Source organism: Ascidiella aspersa, chromosome 2 (assembly GCF_963924565.1).
Source record: "Ascidiella aspersa chromosome 2, kaAscAspe10.2, whole genome shotgun sequence".
Classification (NCBI taxonomy): Eukaryota; Metazoa; Chordata; class Ascidiacea; order Phlebobranchia; family Ascidiidae; genus Ascidiella; species Ascidiella aspersa.
The window spans coordinates 27,844,541-27,865,693 of NC_139448.1; the positions used below are offsets into that span (position 1 = coordinate 27,844,541).

General features: G+C 33.8%; 2 protein-coding genes across 2 annotated transcripts; one reads left to right on the forward strand and one right to left on the reverse strand.

The window, feature by feature from the left end:
* Positions 1 to 3,239: 3,239 nt before the first annotated feature.
* On the reverse strand, positions 3,240 to 6,772 carry LOC146164655 (cytochrome P450 2U1-like). The gene is made up of 5 exons (XM_083380783.1): positions 6,703 to 6,772; positions 4,700 to 4,815; positions 4,391 to 4,535; positions 3,933 to 4,096; positions 3,240 to 3,557 (listed from the first exon to the last, which is right to left on the reverse strand). Exons 1-5 carry the CDS (start codon positions 6,770 to 6,772, stop codon positions 3,240 to 3,242), a joined length of 813 nt encoding a protein of 270 aa, XP_083236909.1.
* A 6,462-nt stretch (positions 6,773 to 13,234) lies between these two features.
* On the forward strand, positions 13,235 to 20,826 carry LOC146164656 (cytochrome P450 2H1-like). The gene is made up of 9 exons (XM_083380784.1): positions 13,235 to 13,504; positions 13,891 to 14,036; positions 15,706 to 15,808; positions 15,954 to 16,063; positions 16,333 to 16,460; positions 17,389 to 17,504; positions 18,359 to 18,503; positions 18,579 to 18,742; positions 20,340 to 20,826. The coding sequence occupies exons 1-9, from the start codon at positions 13,235 to 13,237 to the stop codon at positions 20,658 to 20,660; spliced, it is 1,503 nt and encodes a 500-aa protein (XP_083236910.1). The 3' UTR covers positions 20,661 to 20,826.
* Positions 20,827 to 21,153: the final 327 nt, after the last annotated feature.

Genomic DNA, 21,153 nt, shown 5'->3' on the forward strand with positions numbered 1-21,153 from the left:
TATGTTTGAAAAGTAATAGTACCCTGTCGAAAGTGACTTTTTTGTTTTCTGCTGTAATATAAATAATAAAAATAAAATAAAGTTAATTTATCTGCGGTAAACTTTTGAAACTTAAAAATTTTATTATCACTAACATTTTTTTGCTATTTGTTTTTAGATTGTCTGTGGCAATGAAAAGAATCAAAAATCTCAAAATAAAATGTGTGCGTATTGTTTGTGTCAACGATACATGACTATCGCTGAATCTTGAACTGTATATAATTAAATATGCAGTGGAAAAGTTTATTAGGCCTGAGACCGCTATAAAACGTCCTTTTTCGGAAATTAATCTACTCCTATTAACTTCCGTGCATCTGAATAAAAATTTGGAAGTATGTATGTTTTCTCTTCACTTGGGGCGCATCTAGAAACATTTGAAAAACTGGCGCCGCACTTTCGAGCGAAGTGAGCTCTAATTATTTTAGGTTTACCTGTATTTCTTTTAAATTGCTTGCATTTTTTGTTATATAGGCTTTATAGATGCATATCTTTAAAGGGACTTCACCCTTGAGACCAAAATAAAAACAATATCAACTTCGGAACAAAAGACAGTTAGGAATAAGGCAAAAATGGACTAATACCTAATAGTCGCAATAATGGCGAAATAGGAATCAGACCTAAATGGCCAAAATAAGGCCTATACAACTTTTTATCTAACCCCAAACCCCAGCCATAACTATCACTAACTCCCCAAATATTTTCAAACCTCACCCAATTGCTAACACTACAAACTACCCGCCCATTAGCCCAAACAGGGGCAAACAATCCAGGGCCAAAACAGCGGCGCCCAAAATGCCAGACAGGTGTCCCCAATCATCCCATACCCTTTCCCACAGTCTAGGTCTTAATTTGTCCAGTTTAGTCATATTCCGATTAATTTTGGACTTATTTCGACATGTATAGGTCTTATCTAGACTATTTTATATTTTAGTCTGTCGTGGTAATAGGCGTTATTAGGTCGCTGCTGATTATTGCTTTGTAGGTCATATATTGTTGCTTTATAGGTCTTATTCTGTTTTCCACTTGAAAGTACTGTGGAATCAATAGGCTAAGCCTAATAGGAAAGTAAAATCATGTTTTATATATATTAAATTATTTTTTATTTTGCTCGCGGCGCACCTGGCAGCCTTCCATGGCGCACCAGTTGAGAAGCGCTGGACTATAAGCTTTAATTATTTTGCAAAACAATTGATACAATGACAGAAAATTAGGGCTATACTCGAAAGCGGGTAAAAACGTTTTAATTCACAAATAAAGGGTTATTTGTGGAGAAAAACAAATTGGTGGATAGAGCTAGATAGCTTTTTTCAGCAGTATATTACAGCTTGAAATCTAATTATTGCAAGAGAATGATTCTATTAAGCTAATCGAGGCAACGCAGTGCACTAAATCCCCAAAAATATTTCTTTGTCAGCCATAATAATCCGTTAAAATATATTGTTGTGTAAGATAGGTTTTTAAGTTAAACCGACGTTTCGTACTGTTCAGGGGTAAAAATTTAAACGAGAAATAAGATACACAGTTGTTTTGTAAAACAACGACCTCAAAAATGATTATGGATAGATTAATATACCAGTCAGTTTCAATTTGGTAACGTGCTTGGTCAATACCAGACCAATGCAAATTCTAAAAACTGTCAGTCAGTAATCTTGGGTCTATTGTTAGAGCACCAAAATGTTTTTATCAGAGGATTATTTTGCACATAGACAAACTCGCAAAAAAGAGTACCTCCAGTGGAGTTTGAAATTCCAAAGACATTACATAATGTGTAACAAGTTTCCCACAAACAAATTGTGCGTTTGTAAAACACCTTCTGTCTAGTGTAATTCCGTATGCTTAATTTTCAACCGACCACGTCAATCAACTGCTTTTATTTTAAAGGTTATAATAATACATGTATTTTGAGATATTGTACACCAAATACATTTTTTTGATATGATAATCGAATGGCTTTTTTCTCCACTTCACGGTAGTTTAAAATTATGCAATTTCCCGTTTCTACGATTTTGCCGCAAAGAAAACGTGAAGGTTAAATATTGCGGAATGCGACACAAAGCGATATACATCGCTCGGCATGTGGCCGGTAGCGTATTCAAAACATGGTTTACCACCACATATGATTAAATCTAAGGAATATCCCATGAGATAATATGTGCCTTTAATGTTTGAAATAATGAAAACGTTGGGCATTACGTCTTTGACAAGGTCAGTATATTTCCCACTTCGTTACTTTTTAATTCATTAAAAAATTCATTTATGCCTGACATTTTTCTCGGTTATTATTGCAATGAAGCAATATTTTGCGAACACTACTCATTTTGCCTGGTAAAACAATATGATGTGTCCTGTTAACTTTCACAGCTGTTGTACATTCCCTGTGGAAATAGCTGAAGCCGCGTGATATAGTTTACAATTATAAGAAATGTGATTGTGACAAAGTTACATGTGGCTACATGGAAAATAATTTTCTAGAATCAAACGCGATATTTTGCTTGGTTAAACAAAATGCTAAGGGGAATTTTAAAGTAGTATTTGAAACTATGTTATGCAGTTCCCGTATAAGTTTGCTTAAGCGAACTAGTAAACAACTGCATGGTTTATGTCCATCAAAAAGCTTGGTTCAATGTTGCGAACACCCTCGACCCCCTTGAAAGTGATAAATCGCTATTGCAATTTGCTTTTTAAACCATCGCCGTGTGACTGATATTATTTAATGTTGTTTAAGACGTTACAGGAGTACCCTCAATTTAAATGGGGTAATAAAATCCATTTACAGCAACCTGTAATGTGTTTACGTAACGTATACTTTTGCAGATTATTATGACCTAAAATTTAGGAAACGCCAAACCTTCCTTTTTCTTTTAATGACTCAAAATATTTACGCTATTCTTATTGTGAATTCAACAAATTTACCTCGTCTCGCTAAGCAGTTTACGTATTTTTTTGCAATCTCCCCGTAAGGCAAAGGCCATGTTAACACTATGGGCCGAACTTGTACCAATTATTTTTCTGAAATGCTCCTTTAAAATATACGATTTTTATGAAAACTTTCAAAACGCTACATTGTGCAAATATAATTCTAAGTTGGAGAGTTTTACGGTATTGTATAATATTTATTTAAGGATTTTACAAGCATAAATATTTACATACACTTTGCTTATTTTAGTATATTTTACAGCAGTTGTTCACCAACGAAATGTTCATCTTTCTTTTGCCACAACCAAATAAGGCAACGGGAGAAACAAATTACCAACAACTCCGTCAACAATTTCCGGCAAACAGTCACTGTTAGGATCGGGCTGAAAATCAAACTTCTGGACGATAGAAACTAGAAAAATAAAGATTTCCATTCGCGCAAGTTGCTCTGCGATACAGTGGCGCGGTCCAATCGAAAATGGAATCACTTGTTTCGATTTGACGAAATGACCCTTTTCGTCTAAATGGCGTCCTGGGTTGAATTTTCCGGGTTCATCAAAAACCTTTGGATTGTTGTGCACCGCCCATAGGTTGGTAGATATCTGTGAAAGCATTAGCGCGTATAAATTCACTTTAATATATTATTTTTAATTAGCTTTAGGTGTAATATAATTTCTCACATTAGCCATTAAGGTAATATGCTAGTGCAACTGTACAGCATTGCAAATTGAAAATTTAAGCCTTTTATATTTTAACCATTTAAATCAGAAGATTTTTATCAGGCTATCCAATCGATACTTATATAATGTTAATAAAGTGCAATAAGGGTAAACATTACAGACATGTTTTGCATCAAGTTGATTATTTGAAGGACACGGGTGATTGCGTTTAAACAACATTATCAACGAGAAACCTTACAAGTCTTGCATTTCAGAAACAAAGACGTACGTTTGATATTGATGATGCTTATTGCTTACCCTAGTATTTTTAGGAATAAAGTATCCATTAATAGTCGTGTCCTCGTTTGTTTTGTGAAGAATGTTTAAAGGGGCCAATGTACGAAATCGATAAAGCTCTTCGATGAAAGCAGAAGTGTAAGGCATATTTTGTTTGTCAGCCATCGTACCATTTCTGTATAATCCTGCAAAAAATAGGGGTAAAATTAAGTAATGTGCAGTAACGATAAAGTTGATGAGAAAACGGCAAGTAATAGATTGGCACAATACACAAAAATAAAGCAGTTAAAACGTTTATATTATGATGACTATTTTATTTTGCTTTTAGCAATCTTGGTTTATAGGCGTATTTGTGTTATTTAACTCAATCTCAAAAAACAGTGCACTTGTCTTCAGTATTTTGTAACTTAAAATGAACAGACACGGCACACTTAAAAACATGATATAATGCAAAGATTTATAATACATAAGCAACGCACCAATAACCCTTGTGATTTCTTTAAATATTGTTGTTTGAGTTTCCGGATAATGCAACAAGACTAAAATCGCCCAACCTAGCACACTTAATGATGCAACTGTTCCAGCAACAAAAAGTTCCCGAACAAAATGCAGCACTTGCTTGTCCTGTTAGACATTGTTTGTCATATATCCTACTACATAAGATTAAGAATTTAAGGTTAAAGCAAATTGTTTCGATTATAAACTTTTTTTGTTTAACCACATAAAATGTATATAACAACCAACTCATCGTGGGTCAACGGAAATTTGAACTTTTATGCTGTGTTTACCGTAAACTGTTCATCTCCTTTTTCACCCATTTTCTCAATGAAAGCATCAATGAAATCCCTCAAATTGTTTGGATCAAATGTAGCCTTGTGTTGGGCAATAATTTTTTTTAGGACCTCTAAAAGGTAAGAAAATCATCACTACAAATGGTAGTTCATTTTTTTTAATTATTGTAATTGGTAGACTAACAAAACTTATACTTTGTAGGACTATAGTCAAATTTATAAAGGCATTTGAATTGCTTATGCAGCAGGTTTGTCAGTATTGAAACGTATGGTCTCTATATATAGCATTTATCCGAAGTAAAGCGTTTCGGTAAGTAAACAAATTAAGCTTGCAACTATAGTTACCTTCTACGGAATGCAAATCTGACACAAATCTGTTTACTGCTGAATAAAACAGAGGAATCTTCATCAAAGCCGGTTCAAACGTTATTAATCTAGTTATTCGACTCTGTTTGGGATCGCTAAACCTTTATTAAAGAAAAATTTTATCATTTTTTGACATGTTTTCACAACATAGTTTTCACAGAAATAAATTAAACAATAACTTGGTATACCCAAAATCCGAATTTTCAACCGTTTTGTCAAATTCCTTGTCGCTGTACTCGTAACGTTGTCCGAAGACAACACTGCTTGTGTTGTTGGACACAGCGTTTTTCAGTTGACTCTGAAAGGTGTTGAATATAAAAACGTATCCACAAAAAATAGTTTTAAAACAATTCATCCACAAACAAATATTAAAAACAATTTTTTCTATTTAAAACAATTTTTCTACGAAAATAAAATAATAGTATAGTATTTTGTTAGTTACGCCAGGGACGAGTATAGTTCGCGGCCCTTAGATTAAAAACACGTGGCCTACGGCCAGGGGTGTATCAGGGATTTTGTTTGGGGGGCGGCATGAATAAAAATCAGGAAGGACGTCATAAAGCAACCTCAAACCGCGAGGGCGTGAGTTACTTTACGTGACGTCTTTTTTATAAAATACACCAAAAAAGTGCTCTTGAATAGTTTGAGTTGTCTGTATTTTAAAGGATGCACGACAACTGTTCGTGTTAATCCAAGTTAAACAAAATGAGGTAAAACATTTTGTAAACATAACATATATATTTGTTAAATTGTCATTTAAAAATAATACAGTTTTAGGGGCTATATGCCCTACGGGACACAGTTAGTTTGTCAATATTTTTTTATTGCATTAGAAGGTCTATTATTTAAAACCTGTAAAACTAAAAAGTACATAAGACAATATTTCAAGGTTGAAAATCTAGTTACCTTTAAATGTTAATTTACTATTTTCTAAATCTTAAATATATGTATTTTGGCGATAATAACTTTTGGAACTTCAATGCAATATGATCATTAATTGAACTACCAGTGCAAATTTAAGTTGTGCGTTATTTGAAAGTTAGCATGACATTAAGGCTTTTTGTCAGCATGAAATTTAAGCGTTTATTTATTGGAAGACAGCTGAGCCACGTAACATTTTAAATATCAGAATGAATGTTTTTATTTCGATAATTTTTTGGATTAGTTTAAATTGAGGTCCTATAATTTTAATGCTTCAGTGCAGCTGAATTGTTCACATCTAAGCTCAGGTCTTCATTTTGATTGACAGAATCTGTTTGCACAAAGTTACTTTAAAAAGAACTACATATTTGCTCATTGGTTATGATTGTATATGTGTACGTTTTAATAATATCGATGTTTTTAAGCCTAATTGTCTTGCTCAACATTTACTGGAATTACTTAGTTAAGTAGGTTGGTAAGAATTACTTGTTACTTAAACAAAAATATATTCGTTAGTTGAACGCAGCCCTAATGTACTGGTTAATACAAAGCTGAAGACTATGTACTTCAGGTACGCCGAAGCTAATCGATACGCAATACGTTTATCCAGCGGTGTAATCCGCGTACATTTGTTTGACACGTGTAAGACGTGCAAATGACACGCGTACGTTTGTTGGACACACCAGTGTTTCTTAATCAGATGAATGGTTCACCACAGGGTGAATAAATCGACATAACGTTGACCATGAGTAACCTGTAGCGTATTTTTTCAACACCAGCCATTACGTAATGTCTGGACCTGGCATTACACGGCAGCCGCACGCCCAATTGCATTTGATTGAAACTTAATGAATAAAGTAAAAGTTATCGGCAAGTATTTGGATGCCTGAAAAAATGCTGACGCCGGGCTACATTTAAAGGAAGCACAATAGTTTTTTTCCCACCGCTACATGCCCTAATCCAAACTTGCCACTTTCAGTTGTACAATTAGGTGCGATCTTCCGCTGTAAAACGAAAAATTATATCGGTTTCAACTACCCAATATAAACGTCAAAATTACATAGAAATTTAATTTGGATCTAAGGACCCAAGATTCTACTTTGAACATACATGTTAGCAAATTGTTTTGGGATTTTTTAGGCCCTGTAGGTTTCATTAGATTAATCTCTCCCCAAAACAAAATCGAGGTTAAATAATTCAAAAAATATATACTAGGATATTCTGGATCATAAACCTAAACTTCTAAAATCCCCTGTGATTCCACTTTGAACTCTCCTAATAAGGAACAAAATTGGCTAGAATCCTATCACATTAAAATAATAATTAAATCAACTAACCTTATTCGGGAACTATAGCATTTCGGTAAAGTAGGTCAAGTGTTATAAGATTTATTTTCTCAGTTTGCAATTTCAATTTTAATGACTAGTTTTGTAATAGTACCTAAAAATGTGGTAGCATCCTAGCCCAGTACCCTAAAATCAAACATAATAAAGCTTTATAACGGCCATAGAAAACACATGTAACTTACCAGTAATGGTTTCTGAAAGCATTTCCTTTTGGCAAATTAACAGATGAACAACATTTCTAAAAAAACATAATCCATTATGAGAAAAAAGAAATCATTTTAAGTTAGACTATATTAAATTAATAATAACTTACGTTTTTTGTTAAAGTTGTTTTGAACAAGGATTTGGATTTTTCCTCCCACAGTTTGAGAAAGTTAACTTACGCCCAGGGTTGCCAGCAACATATTATAGAAAAACCTAGATAATTAATCATTTAATATAAAAACCTAGAGATATTTAATACTCTATCATGAAGTTTTTCTCCCTTCTTAGCTTTACAATGTTAACTATGAAGTAATTATACCGTACATCATATATTCATCAACAGTGGCTTCATGTATACATTAATTAGCTTCCACACATAACACAGATAATGTTTTGGCACTGGTCTAGAATCCTACCACCACAAACAATATTTTGGTTTGGGTCCGGGTTAGCGTTTGAGTTAGGGTGGGTCAAGTATTATTAATAAATAATGAATATAATAATACTTGACCCACCCACACCCAAACACTACCTCTCACCCTAACACAAATATTGTGCATTGATTAAATAATGTGGTAGGATTCTAGACAAGCGCCAATGTTTTTATTCACACCGCTTCTCCATTGTTTATAATTGGCATACCCTACGCACGCACCAAGTTATATATGAACTACACTATGTTTTTTTTCAACTAAATCTTTTTAGTAGAAAACTAAAACTAATTTAGACATACATATATTGAACACAGAAGAAATATATATATTTAACACAGTTTGACGAGTGGAATCTTCAGCTAAGAAGTATAATAAATAAATATAAGAAAACCAGGTAAATAATCATGACAAAAATCTTGAAAATATTGCGTACTTTTACAATTTTAAGAAGGAATTTAGATCAGTTTATTGTAGTTCGAAATTTTTTGCAATTCAGTTTAGTTCCAGTTTTGGTTCGGGCAATTTAAAAAATCTCTATCAGCTCCAGTTTGACTAAACTTATTTTCATAACAGGTTTATGAAATTATGGTTCGTAACAATTGTTGCGTTAACAATGTATAGAAAAATTATAAAAGTAACATCTGATTTAATTTAATTTTCATGACTTATTAAACCACAAGCAACTCTTTGTTGGATTAGCTAAAAAAATATAAACAATAGTTTATTCAATGCATATTTGTTTGTTTTTTTAATTTCCAACATAGCATAACTCGACTGAGAAAATCATAATTCGGGCGCTGGTCTACAATCCTACCAAACATTATTTTGGTTCGGGTATGGGTGAAGTTTCAATAAATTTGTTCTCCCAGTTTTTAATTTTGACTATCTTGTTTTGTAACTCTTCGTTGCGCTTGTCTACAATCCTAACACATTCATTTTTAAAGTAACCAAACGAATTGTCAACGTTGAAATTTCAAAAAAGGCATAAATATGTACAAGAATAAATATAACAATAACACTTGACCCACCCAAACCCAAGCGCTAACTCCGTAACTCGCACCCTCACCCAAATATTGCTAACAATATAAACCCCCAGACGAAAATGTGGTATGATTCTAGACCAATGCCCTAGTATTAATTATTTAATTATAATAATATGCTTAACCCATTAAAACCCAAACGCTGACTGTTTTTTAATAAAAACTGACTGATTTTTTTGAATAAAAGAGCAAAATACGTCATAACAAATTACGTGTTGCGTGACGGATTTTATTATTTTAAGGACTAAAGTTTCACAAAACCTTTTATAAAAGATAGGCTACTACTGTTATTATATTACTTCATATTGCCAATGTGTACGCCTCTTGTCAAGATTTTTTCAGGATATTATTTTAAACTTTTATTTTTTTTATATATATATATTTTTTTTTTGGTTTATAAAAAATCTTAAAAAAAAATCTTAAATAACGTTTTAGAAAGGCAGAGCGAAAACCCTCTTATTTTTCTCCAAACAAATACGTTTTTAAAATTAGTTCAAACAAAACGTTTTTGAGACGTTGTTTTTTAACGTTTAATAAACCTTTTTTCGATGCAATATGGAAACATCTTTATTTAGGTTGCATTTACTCGTTTTTCATCGGTTTTATAAAAAACGTTTTGTAGATAAACGAATATTATACAACTTGTAGACATCTTCTTAAGACCAAGCAATATTGCAAATTTTCTGCATTTTTAAAGACGACACTAGACGTTTTAAAGACGTCAAATTCAAACCGAAAACGTGATTTTAAGTTCTAATCCAAAATAAAACGTTTTTCTGCCAAGACGTGTTCCATGGGCGTGACTGTCACTGTTCCCGCCAGCCAGAAAGGCTCCGGGTTATGAATCATTTCCACTTTTTCGTGTCGCCTTTTCTCTTTCATGCAAACTTCAACTTGTATGTGCGAAAGCTTATATCAATATAGCCCAGTACGTCCAGTAACCCTGAAGCAAAAAGTCGAGTGATTGTTTTCTGAGCTATAAAGGCTTAATACGAAGCAGAAGATGAACAATCCTATTTGAATAAGATTTTACCTTGAACAAGTAAAGTTAATTCACGAGGCAGTAAGAAATGATTCTCAAAATTAACCCGCTTGCTTCAAATTAAAATTTTAATTAGACAACCCTGCTGCGGACCGGTGGCAAACATCTCGCGAACCGGTACCGGTCCGCTGACGGGCGGTTGCCGACCACTGCTGTAGATATTTAGCAATGATTCTACTAAGAAGTTATTATCTTAACGTTGTCTATATGTAATGCCAAAGCTAATCAACTGTAAAATATAGAGACAATGTGGAATAGGGTTCTTATTATTGAAATAGTTAGTTGGCAGAAATATATTGTGCTTGGCCATGCCTTATGACCGCTTACCCTAGGACCACCCTTGATGTGAGTTTATATAGGTTTGATGGTATTTATTGAATTTTTGTCAGTTTGACTAAATTTATGGTTTATGAAGTTATGGTTCGTAACAATTGTTGCGTTAACAATGTATAGAAAAATTATAAAAGTAACATCTAATTTAATTTAATTTTCATGACTTATTAAACCACAAGCAACTCTTTGTTGGATTAGCTAAAAAAATAAAAACAATAGTTTATTCAACGCATATTTTTTTTTTTAATTTCGAACATAGCATAACTTGACTGAGAAAATCATAATTCGGGCGCTGGTCTACAATCCTACCAAACATTATTTTGGTTCGGGTATGGGTGAAGTTTCAATAAATTTGTTCTCCCAGTTTTTAATTTTGACTATCTTGTTTTGTAACTCTTCGTTGCGCTTGTCTACAATCCTAACACATTCATTTTTAAAGTAACCAAACGAATTGTCAACGTTGAAGTTTCAAATAGGCATAAATATGTATAAGAATAAATATAACAATAACACTTGACCCACCCAAACCCAAGCGCTAACTCCGTAACTCGCACCCTCACCCAAATATTGCTAACAATATAAACCCCCAGACGAAAATGTGGTATGATTGTAGACCAGTGCCCTAGTATTAATTATGTAATTATAATAATATGCTTAACCCATTAAAACCCAAACGCTGACTGTTTTTTTTTAGAAAAACTGACTGATTTTTTTGAATAAAAGCGCAAAATCCGTCATAACAAATTACGTGTGGCGTGACGGATTTTATTATTTTAAGGACTAAAGTTTCACAAAACCTTTAACAAAAGATAGGCTGTTATTATATTACTTCATATTGCCAATGTGTACGCCTCTTGTCAAGATTTTTTCAGGATATTATTTTAAACTTTTATTTTTTTTTATATATACTTTATTTTTTAGTTTATAAAAAATCTTTACATTTTTACCAAGTTAAAATTTTCAAAAATGGCTATTTTACAGGCCAGTAGTTTAAAACTAGGTTTCGTCGCAATGTCAAAAACCGCCCCATTGCCTGACCGTAGTTTTTTTTTGCTATAGGCCTACGATTGTCAAAATAAAATAAAAACAATTAAATTTTTTTTTATCATTCATTTTACATTAGTTTGAAAACGAACGTTTTAAACTATTTGTCTTGGAACATTTATCAAATATATAGACGTCTACTTAGGGTTTCCAAACTACGTTTGTGGTCGTTTAAATTTATACGTTTTTAAGATTTCGATTTCAATACGCTTAAATAACGTTAAAGAAAGGCAGAGCGAAAACCCTCTTATTTTTCTCCAAACAAATACGTTTTAAAATTAGTTCAAACAAAACGTTTTTGAGACGTTGTTTTTCAACGTTTAATAAACCTTTTTTCGATGCAATAAGGAAACATCTTTATTTAGGTTGCATTTACTCGTTTTTCATCGGTTTTATAAAAAACGTTTTGTAGATAAACGAATATTATACAACTTGTAGACATCTTCTTAAGACCAAGCAATATTGCAAATTTTCTGCATTTTTAAAGACGACACAAGACGTTTTAAAGACGTCAAATTCAAACCGAAAACGTGATTTCAAGTTCTAATCCAAAATAAAACGTTTTTCTGGCAAGACGTGTTCCATGGGCGTGACTGTCACTGTTCCCGCCAGCCAGAAATGCTCCGGGTTATGATTCATTTCCGCTTTTTCGTGTCGCCTTTTCTCTTTCATGCAAACTTCAACTTGTATGTGCGAAAGCTTATATCAATATAGCCCAGTACGTCCAGTAACCCAGAAGCAAAAAGTCGAGTGGTTGTTTTCTGAGCTATTAAGGCTTAATACGAAGTAGAAGATGAACAATTGTATTTGAATAAGATTTTACCTTGAACAAGTAAAGTTAAGTAAACACATTAATGATTCTCAAAATTAACCCGCTTGCTACAAATTAAAATTTTAATTTGACAACCCTGCTGCGGACCGGTAGCAAACATCTCGCGAACCGGTACCGGTCCGCGGACGGGCGGTTGCCCACCACTGCTGTAGAGATTTAGCAATGATTCTACTAAGAAGTTATTATCTTAACGTTGTCTATATGTAATGCCAAAGCTAAACAACTGTAAAATATAGAGACAATGTGGAATAGGGTTCTTATTATTGAAATAGTTAGTTGGAAGAAATATAGTGTGCTTGGCCATGCCTTATGACCGCTTACCCTAGGACCAACCTTGATGTGAGTTTTTATACGTTTGATGGTATTTATTGAATTTTTGTCTTGCTATTGTGAAGAAAAGTGGGTCAGCATAAACTTATATTTGCTCTACATGTCAACGCGTGGTTGAAAATTTAAAAAGGCAAATTTGCGCATTCTATAGATTTTCATATGCTTTATCTCTGGTTTTCCCTAAAGACTATGATCGCACATCCATTCAAGTCGATGTTTATGGTTCATATAGATACTAAATATTTCATGAAATATTAGAACTATATTATCTTTGAAATCTGGTGTTTCATAATCCAAAAGGAACCTTGGTAGTCACTTTAAATAAAGCAATATACGCTTTAAAACTGGACGAGCAAATACACCGAGATCAAGAAACTTGTTTATAAAGCGTGCCAAAATTTTATGCCAATGTCAGTTTTAATTGTAAAATGCAACAAAATAAAAGAAAGCATAATGAACCATACAGTAAGTTCGATAGTATAATGGCATTTTGTTGACAACCTGCTGTTAAACCTTATCCCAAAAAATAGGACTTTAAATATGTTTTTTCGATCAAACAGTGGCATCTTCAGTATGTTACTTTACACAAGTGTTATTGAAACACCCTCACTTTAAAACTAGATCCCTTTAAAAAAATACAATGGAATTTTTTGGCGTTTATTTTCCCGAAATTTCGGCCTCAAATGGAATTCCTCTTGCGATATTTTTCTTGTTCTACCTGTGGTTCAGGCGACCACAACATTTCCCACCAGGCCCAAGAGGTCTGCCCATCGTCGGAGTACTTCCGTTTACAGGAAAATTTCCCGAACGACGCTTTCAAAAGTGGAGCGAAAAATACGGACCCGTAATGTCGGCCAGAATCGGTCGAAACGAGTGGGTGGTTCTTAACGATTACCAAAGTATTTCCGAGGTACCGCTAGTATAGTAACTTATTAATAGGCAAATAACAACTTCTGCAGTTTATTTAAATTGTAGGAAGTTATAGTTAAGCAATTTTAATTACCTTTCATTTTTTACTTTTTATTGCATAAACCTAAATAAATCACTGATTTAACCAATATTTCAAACTATAAATGTCCTAACTTAAAGTATGAATATTCACAATTGGAATATTGTCGGTATAAGTTCAAATTGAAAACTAATCGTGACTTAACAACAGTTTAAATAACTTAACCTGTGACATAGCATTACCATTAAAGACATATTTTACTTAAACTAACTATTTTTAAAATATGTGATCCGCACTTTCAAAATATGTTTAGCCTATATTTTCATGCCAATGGTATATATTTACAGGCTCTGGTAAAGCAAAAAGAGAAGTTTTCCGGACGACCGATACACCCGTTGTATAAACAAATCACAGGAGGACATGGAATAGTATTTATGGACTACAATACTTGTTGGAAATCTCAAAGAAAGTTTGGCACCACGACCTTACGAGGGTAAGTCAATTAATAACTTTAATATTTATCAGTCGAAATATATATATACCCTTTTTAATACGAAATGTCCAATTGCTGTCATAAACCGTCCGGGGACTATTTTTTTCCAAAATCAAATATGCATTTACTCTTTTCTTGAGTACTGCATAGGACGTTCTTTCGTAACTTTATTTTGTCCCCTTAAGTAAGCATTAACAGGAGAGGTTCAAGTCTTTTATGATCGTGCTAAACACTGATTTAACAAAGCTGCGACCATTTCATGTTAACCAGAAAGTTTGCCTTCAAACGCAAACTAGGCCTTTAAACCCATGCGAGGCCTTTAAACCCATGCGTGTTTTGGTACAAATAAATTCAGGTTGAGTACATAACATTTCATATGGTTCCAAATCACCAATTCTACTGTTTGCCATGTGTAGACCATTACAAACAGTTGGTGGTGTTAGCAATTGGGTTAGGGTTGAAAATATTAGGAGAGTTAGTGATAGTTATAGGGGAGGATATTAGGTATTAGTCCTATCTTCGCCATATTCCTAACTGACTTTCATTCCGAAGTTGCTGTTGTTCTTATTTTGGACTCAAGGCTAGAGTTCCTTTAAAGATATGCAACTATAAAGCCTATATAACAAAAAATTGCAAGCAATTTATGAGAAATACCGGTGCACCTCAAAAAATTCGTGCGCCACCAAGTAAAAAAGGTTAAGAAACACTGCATTAATGTACAGTTTTACTACTTTTAGTCATTTTTTGCTCTTTGATAGGTTTTTGAATATGCGTTAACGCTCAGTCAGTTGCTGCTCGAAACGGTTTGCTAGCATTGTTATTTGTGTTGGTTGCGACAGTTAAAACGATGGTAAAAGCCACCCCCCCCCCCTAAAAAAAAAAAAGGCTGGCTACGTCGCTGTACAACCCGTTACATTTAGAGGACCAACACTTTGCTAAAGTTTGCAAACATCAGAATCGTAACGTAGTTGCCATAATCATGATTGTTGTTATATGCATTTGGCGGTAATTTATCGAAATGACTTTTAAGGTACCTTTTCTTTTTTCATTTTGATCGTGGTTGACGCCGTGTGGACTCAAATTTTAATCCAAACAAACCTTAGTTTTTCGGGCTGCACGCATCGCGTGTTTGTAATGATTGCAAAAAAGGCCTAGGTGCGCTGTCATAAACAGTTGTTATATTAAAATGCTAAAATAACTCGTTTTAACCAAAAAAAAGAAGTTACATTTTATAGGTCTTTCGGATTTTAGTTTTGACCTGCGACTATAGGAGAAGTCTCGACCACTGGTTTAAAGTAATAAATAAATGTGAAAATTTGAGTAACCACGTAGGCCTAACGAAGAACAATAAGGTGTGTTTATTATTTTGAAAATATTATACTGCATACTAATTAAAAACTGATTGCCTCAAACTATACATTATAGTTTCAATTTGAAGTACATAAATGTTGCACGATCTGACGAGATGTTTTATAAATGGATACAACGTGTATTATTTCAGGAGTATATTATCGTTAAAAATAGTATTGTTTGTACAATAAATGCCTTCGACACATGTAATCTACACTCAAAATTTTCCCGGCATGAATAATTTTCAATTGCCCATTTTTGGAAATCTTTGGTTACTAACAGTAGAATTGGATTTTTTATAATATTTACCATGGTTTAGGTTTGGTGTTGGTAAAAAGAGTCTGGAAGAGCGCGTATCAGAAGAGGTGCACTATCTGTGCAAGCAAATTCAACAACAAAATGAACAGCCATTCAACATATTGGTAACAATCCAATTGTTCATGAATATGTCGTGTGGGCTATAATACACATTTCTTCGCCAAATTGGAAGCTTTTTTTGTTTTTGATAAATTTCAAAATTATAGAACCTCACTGTGCTATAACTGAATATTATTATAAATTCTTTAGAAGGACCTAACACACGCTGTAGCCAACAACATATGTAGTATCGTCTTTGGAAACCGGTACGATTACAGTGACAAGGAATTTACTGAATTTGTCCACAAGATGGATTTTGGGTATTTTAATTTTGAATAACATTTATTTGTCGGTGTTAAATTTTCGAACCCTCTTTGCAAGTGTTTAAGTTTTATGCCAACAATACTAAAGACTGTTATAAAAATTGTTAAACTGAAACTAAATTTAAATAACAATAGGTTTTTGCGTTTAAAAGTTAAGAAAATTAGATGCATGAGCAAAACTGATATTGTATATTTTTTTAGATTATGTATAACAGCTAAAGCGAAAAACAAGAAATAAAAATCAACCTGTAAACATGTTTATTACAACGAAGGTTCATAGACTCCAACCAGGCTCGAATGATTAGACTAATGTTGTTCGAACCGAATTTGATGAAGCTACCTCCATTTTTTTCATCAAGGGATAGATTTGTCTCGGACATAAAAGCTGTGCATGGTCAGTATTTATAAAAAAACTGCAAACTTTCATTTATATAAAGGGTCAAATAAATCGACTATATTTCATTGAGTTGTCGTCACTCAGACGGGCACAATAATATAGAATTTGAACAATATTATAAGTTAAACAGACGTTTCTGGATCTTATTATAATTTAACGGACGTTTCGTGACGTATTTTTTCTAAACATGAGCAAAGGGGCACAACTTGTTGACAGTCCATGGACACAACTAAAAAAAAATCATTAAAACCTCTTGTCTTAGCATTATCGAAATTGCTCACTAAATAGATTTTATTGTTAGTAAGGTGAAAATTGTTTCCATGCAGAAATAACCATGTAACAAACTCTTTTCTAAATTAATATCACTCTCCGCAAACTTTATGTTAACAATGTTTGAAAAACAATAGTCTTTTATTATGTTATAGAAGGGGTATGCAACCTGCTGCCCGAAGAGCGAACGTATGTGGCCAGCGACACGCTTTAGTTTTAAGCCCGCGACAGAATATTAAGTGTATTCGTCAAGTTTGTTTTTTTATTCAAATATCCAGGGAATACGAGCACTAAACTTTGTTATTTATTTGTTGCCGCTTACTTAAATTGCTTCGGTATATGGTCTAAAATGTTTAGTGGCTGTACATTGACATTTTTTAACGTACGTGAAAAAGCATTTTCCCCCAAAATTAAGTACCCTCATTAATAAGCAACTAAACATCTGTAAAATGACGTTTAGGGCAAATCTGGTAGATAACAAATGCCTTTGACTCGTGGTTTATTTCGGATTCACATGTTTGGCTTGCTGTCCGATTAGGGTAAACATATTTAACCCGTCGCTATAGGTTGCACACCCCTGTGTTAGTACACTGTATAATACTGTGAATGTAAGAAAATGGCAATACTTTGAGTAAACAGTCATTCTATTTTTTAGATTTTCTCAAAGTGATAATAACCAAACATAAGACTAGCTTTGATCCAAACAGTTTGAGAGATTTTATTGATGCCTTTATCGCAAATATGGACGGAAAAGAAGAGAATTTTTTCACGGTAAAGACTACTATAAAAATAAGGAGTTGAGGTTTTTACCTATAGTTGGTTAATTTGTTTTAACTAATGTTTTTTCTTTTACATGTTTATATTGTGGCCATTGCAGTGATGTTGTATAGGCGTCGGAGTCAGTGTTGTAATGATCGACTTAAGCCAATGACTTGACTTAAGTGCACATAAATCACTGTTTTGAAATGACTTGACTTGACTTAAGTCATTTGTGAAAAAAGACTTGATTTGACTTAAGTCTTTTAGACAAATGACTTGACTTGACCTAAGTCATTTGGACAAATGACTTGGGTTAACATGAAGCGTTTTCTTTAAGTATTTTTTTATAAAATTGAGCTATTTATCCAAATTTTTGAACGTTAAACAAATTGCTTGCTATATGTTGCGTTTTACTTATTTTTTAGTTCAGTTATTGTTCATAATCGAACGAGTTTAAAAATATAGTTTAACATTTTATTGTTTGACAAAGACATGACTGGAAGTTGACTGCTCTAATTATGACTTGACAGGGACTTGACTTGCGAAAGTGATGACTTGGACTGGGACTTGACTTGTTATTTATTCAAAAAGACTTGACTTGGACTTAAGTTGTTTTACAAATGACTTGACTTGGACTTAAGTCATTTTAAAATGACTTGTTTGCAACACTGGTCAGAGTACTAACTTAACACAGCGAAACGCTTATTCTATCCAGTTTCGTGCCATCTTGTGCCGAAAAATTAATTCCGTGTAAATTTATCAGTACTTTTAAAAAAACATTCTTATTTGTGGTTTTACACCGACGGCTAATTATGTCTGTCAATGCTTACACCACAAGTAAGTAAAAGTGCGATTTATTTTAACAGGACAAGCAACTTCTGCAATGCGTGCGTGACCTTTTCGTGGGAGGAACAGAAACATCAACTAATACGATTCGCTGGGCAATTTTAGTCTTTCTACACTATCCTGAAACCCAAATCAGATTATTTGAGGAAATAAGAACGGTTATCGGTATGCGATTATAGTAAATTCATTTTCCAAGTTTAAACTTGTTTTTACCAATTAGTGTTCTTCACTTCATTTTAGGAATTGACCGACGTGCCACAATGTCTGACAAGGCTAATATGCCTTATACTTCCGCGTTTATTGAAGAGGTCTTTCGATTTCGGACGATGTCCCCGCTTTCCCTTCACCATAAAACGACTGAAGATGCCAATCTCAACGGATACTTTATTCCGCGAAATACAAGGGTGAATTTATTTGTAGACGTTTGTAGTTTGGCTCTGTTTACACGTGTCTATAACAAGCAGGCGCATGCGGCCCGCGAGAACATTTTGTGCGGCCCGTGTCGAAATTTTGGATTTTGAAGTATTTGACAATATTTAGGTGTCACATATCTTTTTTTATCAGATTTGAAAGTTAAAATTCACTCTAAAATTGCTTCAAAAACCTGGAACTACTCATCAAACTTCACTGTCATATTACTTTCAAACGCTACTACTTATGCGGTAAAAGATCTACTATTACGTCACATTTCCTATTCAACTCTGTACAGTTCTCACAATAACGCTGATTTGGTCATCTCATAAGACATAATGTATAAATTGATTTGTCGAGTTGTAGGCTAGCCTAGTATTGAACAAATTGCTAGTTTAAAAATAGTTTAAAAAGCAAAATTGCGCTAAATTACGTATTTTGCTTCAAAAATGAGAAAAATCACAGACGAAAGAAACGTTTTGGGAAGAGTTATATTTTGTCACCGCGGTCAGAGATACTAGTTATTGCCTTCTTTGCCTTCAAAGTAAGAAAATAAAAAGTTAAACAACTGAAACCAGCATTTTGCAAACAAAGAAGTTTGTTTGCCTATTATAGGCAGTCTCCATCTGTAAGCAACTCTAAGATTTGTTTGTGCTGACAATTTGAAGCCCAATATCGAGGTCCTTGTCCTTGAAAAACGCTGCCAGTAAAGTAACGAGAACAAATAACTATAGCCTAAAATCAGCCTACATTTGTTTATATTTTATTGTGTTCTTATTATGGGTTCTTAATGGTTGAAATTTTATTGTGAATTGCGGCCCGTGGGCATTTTACACGTCCTCATTTGATCCTCAGAGCAATTTAAGTTTGAGACCCTTGAACTATAGTATAAAAGTGCCTACATTTGTTGCACGGTAAGGCGACCTGACAATACTTACTTTACCGAAATGCCGTTCCGGACCATTTCGGCTTACTTTCAGCCCTTGCTGAAAAAGGATACGCTTCGGCATTTTCAAAAAAACATTACGTTGTTAGATATCGTCTCAGCTACAGACCTTTATTAGGGTAAAACATGATTTAATGACGACATCTATAATGGATATTCGATAACTTGAAAAAATCGTTTCACTTTACACTTGCAGTATAAACCACTTTTGCACGCTACAATGTACGGTGGTTTTCTACACACGGGCCCACTTATAATCTTTTTTCACAAGTGTTTGCGGACACAGCAGTCTGAAAATTTGCTAAGAATATATAAACTATTGCGTAACTATAGGGATTTAGGTAAATGTAAATATACAAATGCAATTTGTTTGTTAAAGTCAAACTTGCGCGTCAAGCCTTTCCGTGGTCTGTTTTTATAGCCTATCTTGCCTATAGTTGGCTAAGTTTTAAAAAAAAATTAGAAGCCCTTTAGCAAATCTTCGTAAATCGTTGATGCAGCTTACGCTCGCGAACTGTATTTAACAAATTTCTACAGATAAAATTGTAGGATCCAGGTTTTCTGTTTGGGGCATAACTTTAGTAAATTTAATTTGGCCCCATATAGGCATCGTTTGTCTATCTTTACTTATTTTTTCCTCGCAGATTGTCCCGAACATTTGGGCCGTACATAACGATCCCAGTGTATTTCCCGAACCTGACATGTTCAATCCAGGTCGTTATCTGAACGAAGAGGGACAGTTCGTCAAATCGAAACACGTCATTCCCTTCTCGTTGGGGCCACGTCACTGTCTCGGAGAGCAACTTGCCCGGATGGAAATCTTTATTTTCATAGTTTCTCTCGTCCAGAAATTTGATTTTTATCCCGACCCAGCCATTGAGCAGCTCCCGGAAATTGTAGATGGGGTTGGCAGTCGGGTTTTTGTTCCACATCCATATTCAGTGGTCGCAAAAGAAAGATCATGAATTTTTGGTTTTTTTAAACAAGTTTACTTGGATTCCTAAACAATGTTGTTACATCGTATTTGCCAGTAATTACCGATTTCTATGAGACATTGATGCTGTACCGTTGTGAACTAACTTTTTGATACATGTGGTCTTTCATTTTCGCCTGACTGTCGTGGCGCAAGTTTGTATTGCTGTTTTTTGTGTAGCAGGACGAATTTGTCACTCGAAAGATTATTCTTGGTGAGTTGCGTTGTGAAAAATATGAGTTTGCAGCCCTGGTAATATGTCTATATTATGTAAATGTAACCTTTGCTAATGTTTCTACGATGACACAAGTAGTCAGTTCGCCCAGCATTATTTGCCTTGTGTATATAATAACATCCTTTATGTAGTATTTACGCTGCTCTTGTTTTGCAGTGCCTTTTCTTGTGAACTTTAAAAGAGTGTAAATTTGCTCTTTGTTGACTGCATTTGCCTTAACTCTTGGTAAGTGTGTGCGTGTGACGTCATA

Bases quoted from the DNA above. Each gene is read 5' to 3' on its own strand.
- LOC146164656 (XM_083380784.1), top strand. From the start codon at position 13,235: ATGGAATTTTTTGGCGTTTATTTTCCCGAAATTTCGGCCTCAAATGGA. The intron at 15,809-15,953 runs GTAACAATCCAA...TAAATTCTTTAG, and splicing joins AACAGCCATTCAACATATTG to AAGGACCTAACACACGCTGT. The intron at 18,504-18,578 runs GTATGCGATTAT...ACTTCATTTTAG, and splicing joins GGAAATAAGAACGGTTATCG to GAATTGACCGACGTGCCACA.
- LOC146164655 (XM_083380783.1), bottom strand. From the start codon at position 6,772: ATGGCTGGTGTTGAAAAAATACGCTACAGGTTACTCATGGTCAACGTT. The intron at 4,816-6,702 runs GTGAACCATTCA...CTTACCTTTTAG, and splicing joins GTCGATTTATTCACCCTGTG to AGGTCCTAAAAAAAATTATT. The intron at 4,097-4,390 runs GTGCGTTGCTTA...TATTTTTTGCAG, and splicing joins AGAAATCACAAGGGTTATTG to GATTATACAGAAATGGTACG.